Here is a 6557-nt window from a genome sequence, read left to right as displayed (position 1 = left end):
TCACCGCCGGTGTATAGCATCTATACACCGGCGGTGCATCAAATATTAATCCTTTGTTTTTATAGAAACATGCTATAATTATCACTCTATATTAGTCACTTTGGCATGTTATATATATACATACATACATACATATATATATATATATATATATATATATATATATATATATATATATATATATATATATATATATATATTTTTTTTTTTTTNATATATATATATATATATATATATATATATATATATATATATATATATATATTAGTTTTTTTTTGGTGAGAAAATATATATTAGTTTTTATTAAATCATGATATTATTATATAATTTATCAATATTTTATGAAAAATAAATATGTAATTTTTATTTTTTTAATCCGAGAGTGATAATTGTTAAATATAACTTGTTTGATCTTTATGAAGTAATTTGCATGTTCTATGTCATTAAAATGAACAAGAATAACCAGCTTAATTGTCGTGACTCGTGAGTGATTACATTAATAACTCGCTTAACAAGAGTCCCTTAATCTGGGACCACAGCGAAACAAACAAGGATAAGGAACCATGAGCTTGAAGTTGCCAAATGGGGGAGATGGGTCTCATGCTTCAAGCCATTAATGAATTGAAAATGAGAACATAAAGTTAAAAACTGCAAGAGACCATAAATTCATAAAAGAAAATATTATTTTTACTCTAAATTTTACTCTCAATTTTTACTCTCTAACAATATATTGATTTTGACATTTTCTTTAATTTGAGACCCACGTGATAAAAATAACTAATTATTTATTGTTACTGTCAGAGAATACAAGTAAAAGAGTATAAATAAGAAGTATGCATAATAGAAATCATTCATAAAAGCACTGGGCCAGTGGCTGACTTGAAATCCAACCATGGCCTGAGAAAATTAGGTGGAAAATCCCTCTCCACGTTTTCTATCTATTTGCCATGAGAATGACTTCTTTTACACCATATGATATGATGGTAGGTTAGGTTTGGTTTTGGTAGGTGACATTGCTTGCCTGGCTGTTAGCCACCATTTCCCTCCTCTATAAATGGGAACTCTTTTTTGCACATTCACCTAAAAACATATAGGTGTCGGATCTCGAACAGTGGTGAGTATGTGAAATATTATTCTTGTATCAATAGATGCACTCTCCATTAAATTTGTTGCACATAATCTTTTTAATGCAGTTTATTTTTTCGATGTAATTTACAAATTATTATGCAGAAATTAAACGAAGTTGACCAAATGTGATGCCTGTCAAATTACTACATGAGCATAATTCATTATGCATTTATGCTCAGTGGGTCGTTGCCCATTTTGTCACTTAGGAAGAACAGTGTCGGCCAAATTGGAGCACATGAGATTATAATAGAGCAGTGATCATTAGAATTGTGAAAAGACGATTGTTTAAGAAAGAAAATAAATGGTAATACGGAATAATAATGAAGGTAATGAGATTGAAATGATAAGTTATTATTATGAATTTTGTATCTTATCTAAAAATTAGGGAGGTGGAACACTCTCTCTTTCTCCAAACGCACTCCCAAAGGCTAGATAAGTTGAAAATTTTCTCTTTACTATTTTTTAGTTTGAGAAGTAATTAATTATAAATAGAAAAACCCTATTTATATTTTTATTATTAAAAATTTAGCAAAAAGTTATCTAGTAATCTAGGCACATAGTTCCTATAGAAAAACCATAATACAAGAACGATATGCAAATATAGGGTCATGTTCAGGTGTGGCCGTGCTCTCCCGTGCGGTTCACACCACTCAATGTTATGAAATACACCACTCAATGTTAAGAAACACACCACACAAATATGCACTGTGGTGTGTTTCTTAACATTGTGGTGTGTTTCATTGTGGTGTGTTTCTTAACATTGAGTGGTGTATTTCGTAACATTGAGTGGTATGTGACCGCACGGGAGTATATATATATACACACACACACACACACACACACATTATATAATTGAGATTTAATATTGAATAATAAAACAGATTTTTTCGGGTATAGAGCTCCTGCAAAACATGGGAGTTTGGAACAATGCAAAAGGAAAAGGAAGGTTGTTGTGCGCGTGCAAAAGGAAAAGGAAGGTTGTTGTGCACTGAACGCGCACACTCTCGCACGTGCAGTGCACGCGCCAGATGGGCGCATCAGGCGCGCGTCTTTTCTAATTTATTTATTTTCTCTTTCCTAATCACACTTATAAAAACTCCTCAATGCAAACCATTATGCTCTTAGTTAAATTCAAACCTAACTTGAACTTCGATTTTTAAAATCAACTTTCGAGTTTGGACTATTTAGACTAAATTAAGAAGTGGCATTAGCATGCTAAACCCCTGACCTTATAGTGTTGATAACATAATTGGAGAATAAATTTTGGAAGTCACAAAAGGCACCAAATTCTCACAAACCAACTTATTCTTCAGATAGTAATTAGGCAAAATGAAGTACGATAAACAGTGAATACATATCAAAGTTTCTATCCCCATAAGAGTTGGTCAAGGCATGAAGTTCAAAAACACAGAAAAAGCACTGCACAAAATGATTCCTTTATTCAAGCTTTTTCCTCTCTGCCATGGCTGAATTCATAGGCAAATCACACCTTAACCCTGCAGGCCAATGATACCTGCACAAAATGACAATGAAGGTAGTTTAGAGAAGTGATTAAGAACGAGACAAGGGCTTACATGAAATCCTGAATTGGTATATACTAAAATAAGGGCAACCCAACCAACTTGTTAAAACAGTTGGTTTGGTAACCATAAGATTCCAAGTTCAACTCGTCATGGGAACTGTCTATTGGCCTTTTTGGTTTGAGTCTGTCAATTATGAACAACCTAGGTTCAACAAGGCAAGCTTCACTAGAGCGCACCTTCAGGCGATAGTTGCATGCTTTCCCGTAAATCAAAGGTATATACTAGCATATATATCGTACTTTAAAAAAAAAAAATCTTTTATGCTTAGGAGAGTTGCCCCTGGATGAGGCTCAGTTGTGCCTCGGTTGTATTAGTATCATCCCGCAAGAATTACTTTTGGGAGAGTTACCAGTGAGTGCACTATGCAAAAAAGAGAAATTCCTCACCATGTGCTAGTGCAATAAATTTGAGGCATGTACATCTATGTTAAGGAATTAAGCAATATAGTTTTGATTTTAAATCCACTGCCAGCAGTTAATGTTCAGATTAAACTGATAACAGAAAGGCTTTAGGGTGATTGATGAACAAATGCAACAAATAAGAATAGAATGATACTTAGACATAGACCTGATTGCAAAGGGCTTTAGGGTGTAGTTCGTTTGATGCTAAACTACACCCAGTTTTCAAGCACGAGGGCTTGGTTCAAATCCCACTTCCCCTGTCTCATTAAATTTATTTTTAAAAAGAAATTTCAAAAAGTGCAGCATAAAATTTGGGAATGCTTACCGCAGGCAACCCTCCCGCCAGCATTTCCAGTGCTTTTGCTGAGCTCATGGCCACCTAAAGCAACAAGAGCAAATATTTACATACAGCTCCAAGCTTACATGACACAACAAATACATATCAAAACCACTCCTCGTTGACAAAAAAGAGCACCAAACTGATAGAAATGGAGAAAGAAAATGTTTTAATTCTCTCTACAGATTTAATTAGAGTGGATTGTTCCATCCCACTATTTAAAAGTCCCCAACCAGCCTGTTTGCAATCAATAGTTCTGTAATATGTGGTTTCTATAAATTTCTAGTGATGTTTAAACCATATTCTTATAATTTAAAGTGATTAAAATGCTAGCATGGTCTGGACAACCTTGTGTGGCATCATTACCCTCATCAACAATTACCGCAAAATACTTGGAAGCGAGATAAAAGAGAATCTCAGTATAAGATATATATAATAATTAAAAACAAACACATAACATAACATGGTGAATGAGGGTTGGGGAAACTAACCTTTACCAAGATCGTCTGGATCACCATGAACAACAACAGCTCTTCCAATAATAGAATTTGCTCCAGTAAGCGGAATCTGAACAATTTTAATAACATTTAAGAGATGTGCAAACAACAATAAATTCAAAGCATGTTTAATTTTAGCATAATTTAGCTCCAGCTAAAACAAGGTGGTTCACCTGCTTGTCAGTGATGGTGATTGAAGCAGTACCTGAAACATTTTGATATAATTGTCAGAAGTAAAGTAGACACTGCAAACTTTCAACGCATAGAATTTGTGAAGTGAAGACTCAAAAGAGAATTATAGTATGTTAACAAACACCGAATAGCAATTCCCTAGGGGGGGGGGGGAAGGCAAAAAAGGCATAACAGGTATCTTCATTGCCACTATTTTTTCAAGAAGTGCAAAATCATAATGGGGATGGAAATTTCTTTTATAGCTAACAGGGCACAGAACTTAAGTGTTAAAAGCTGAGAGACTTAGAACAGTCACCTTCAGAGATTACATATACTCAACATGTGCAAAACCTCCTAGGCAAAAGGTCATAGTTTGCAACAAGTTGATGTGATATATTATGGGATGACTAATTATCAACAATTAAAGAAAGACATTTTACCATCTTCTCCAACCGAGATGTTTCCAAGATCACCAGCATGGCGGTTATCGTCTCCAGGAGCTCCATGCTCCTTTCCAGCAGGATTGAAATGTGGTCCTGCACATACATATGATTTGACACGTTACAAAAAGTAACTGAACACAAATAACCTAACAACCAATTCATTATTGGTCACCAGTCTTTCATATAGTTAATTACCAGTAGACATGCATCCATTTGTTGTGTCACCTAGGGCATGGACATGGAAGCCATGAAGACCAGGTTTGAGGCCCGAAACGTTTCCAGTGACTGTGGTTGGACCTAAGACATTTAGAAAACAAAACTATTCAGAGGTCAACAAAAGACCATATATATGCACCATTTAAAAAATGGAAACCAGGGTTACCATCTCCTTCTTGGCTGAAGAAAATGGTGCCGCTGACACCTTCACTGCTGCTAAGAACTGCGACAGCCTTCACCATTTTTGTTTGTGATCTAAAGAGTTAAGATAACAAGAATCTGTTACCAAGTAAACATGAATAAGGGCCATCATATAGCAGCTAAATATAAAGCTCATCAGATAAGATGATCAAAGTGAAAACACTGCATCTCAGTAAAGCACCTCACACAAGCAAGAGAAGTTCTACTAAACACAATTAAAACTGCAAACCCACAATAACAGAATGTAATTCATAACAAAAAAGCATTCCAAACTAGAGCAAGTCTGACATATCAGAGAATCCATAATACAGACACAAGTGCAATTTCAGTCTCTCCAAATTCCAGAACTCTCCCAAGTCCCAATGCAATAAACCCAAAACAAACAAGCCCCACGGGCAGGTCAGTTGGTTACTAGGCGGGAGATTGTAAGGACACAAGATCGAAACCTAACAGCCGCAGTGTGGGAGTTAGGCATGATCCTCCCACCTAAAGGCCACTAAGTCACAAAGGTTTCCCCTTCCACTATCCTGTCTGACTGGGGTGTGGGGTTTGGGGGCAATAAACCCAAAACAAACAAGCTGCACGGGCAGGTCAGTTGGTTACTGGGCGGGAGATTGTGAGTAAGCACACAAGATCGAAAACCTAGCAGCCTCAGTGTGGGAGTTAGGCATAATCCTCCCACCTAAAGGCAACTAAGTCACAAAAATTTACCCTTCCACTATCCTGTCTGACTGGGGTGTGGGGTTTGAGGGCAATAAACCCAAAACAAAATTTATAGTAACGCTATGCAAGTGCAACTAGTGATATACTTCCTAACATTAACAACCCAACCTTCTATTTCTCAGTTTCATTCCCAACCCACAAAAAATCGAAAGAAACACAACAGTTTTAACTTTTATCTCCCCAATCAGATAAAAATTACAGAAGAAATCGCCAATCTACCCATAATCCGATTATTACACGAGTTATCCAGTTTTCAACGTTAACAACACCCAGCTCAAATCAACAAAGAAAGATAAAGCTACGTGAGATAGGTATAGGTAAATAATAAATATCAGCTGCAACTTCAAAGATCAAACAGATATCGATCCGATCCAATCACTAACTAATCTTGCAGACCAAATTTAGCGAAAACAATAGAAAATCAGGAGATCGAAGCCAATCAAAAAGATCAAACAAAACGGATAAGATGCAGATTCATTAGATACCATTTCAGATGAAAAGAGAAGAAAAGAAACGCTTGTTTTTACCTCAGAGCACCCCTTGGAAGACTGAGAGAGTGTGAAGTATGAAGTCAAAGTGATAGCGCAAGGATGAATATAAGGGGGATTGGTTTCGGGGCCGTGCGGGGTAGGTGGGTATTGCGGTGAGCGTCTGCGGTGATGACACGTGTCACCTACCTCTATGATGTTGCTGCACGCGCTCTTTAACTATGCCCGCGAGGTTTACGTGGAGAATTCGGCGACTGGTTTCATGCCTTCATCTACCTTAAAACAAAATAAAATTGAGAAAATATAAAACAGATATTATCTTGTAAAGAATTTAATTTATTAACAAATAAAAAAAGTAAAAAGGGATAT

General features: G+C 35.9%; 1 protein-coding gene across 2 annotated transcripts; it reads right to left on the bottom strand.

Moving 5' to 3' along the window:
- Positions 1 to 2407: 2407 nt before the first annotated feature.
- On the bottom strand, positions 2408 to 6327 carry LOC116003040 (superoxide dismutase [Cu-Zn]). 2 transcript variants are annotated; one of them, XM_031243225.1, is made up of 8 exons: positions 6228 to 6327; positions 4943 to 5055; positions 4756 to 4857; positions 4558 to 4653; positions 4120 to 4151; positions 3941 to 4016; positions 3438 to 3491; positions 2408 to 2641 (listed from the first exon to the last, which is right to left on the bottom strand). In XM_031243225.1, the coding sequence occupies exons 2-8, from the start codon at positions 5016 to 5018 to the stop codon at positions 2619 to 2621; spliced, it is 459 nt and encodes a 152-aa protein (XP_031099085.1). In that variant the 5' UTR covers positions 5019 to 5055; positions 6228 to 6327; the 3' UTR covers positions 2408 to 2618. The 2 variants fall into 2 exon arrangements, with proteins under 2 accessions (XP_031099085.1, XP_031099084.1); XM_031243224.1 differs by having other exon boundaries at positions 4943 to 5031; positions 6228 to 6294.
- Between the last annotated feature and the right edge of the window lie 230 nt (positions 6328 to 6557).

This window comes from Ipomoea triloba, chromosome 13 (assembly GCF_003576645.1).
Source record: "Ipomoea triloba cultivar NCNSP0323 chromosome 13, ASM357664v1".
Classification (NCBI taxonomy): Eukaryota; Viridiplantae; Streptophyta; class Magnoliopsida; order Solanales; family Convolvulaceae; genus Ipomoea; species Ipomoea triloba.
This window is presented reverse-complemented; position numbering and strand designations above follow the sequence as displayed.

Excerpts from the sequence above, each read along its gene's own strand:
- LOC116003040 (XM_031243225.1), bottom strand. The coding sequence starts at position 5,018 with ATGGTGAAGGCTGTCGCAGTTCTTAGCAGCAGTGAAGGTGTCAGCGGC. Across the intron at positions 4,654-4,755 it reads AAATGGATGCATGTCTACTG|GACCACATTTCAATCCTGCT; the intron begins GTAATTAACTAT and ends ATGTATGTGCAG. Across the intron at positions 2,642-3,437 it reads TGGCGGGAGGGTTGCCTGCG|GTATCATTGGCCTGCAGGGT; the intron begins GTAAGCATTCCC and ends CATTTTGTGCAG.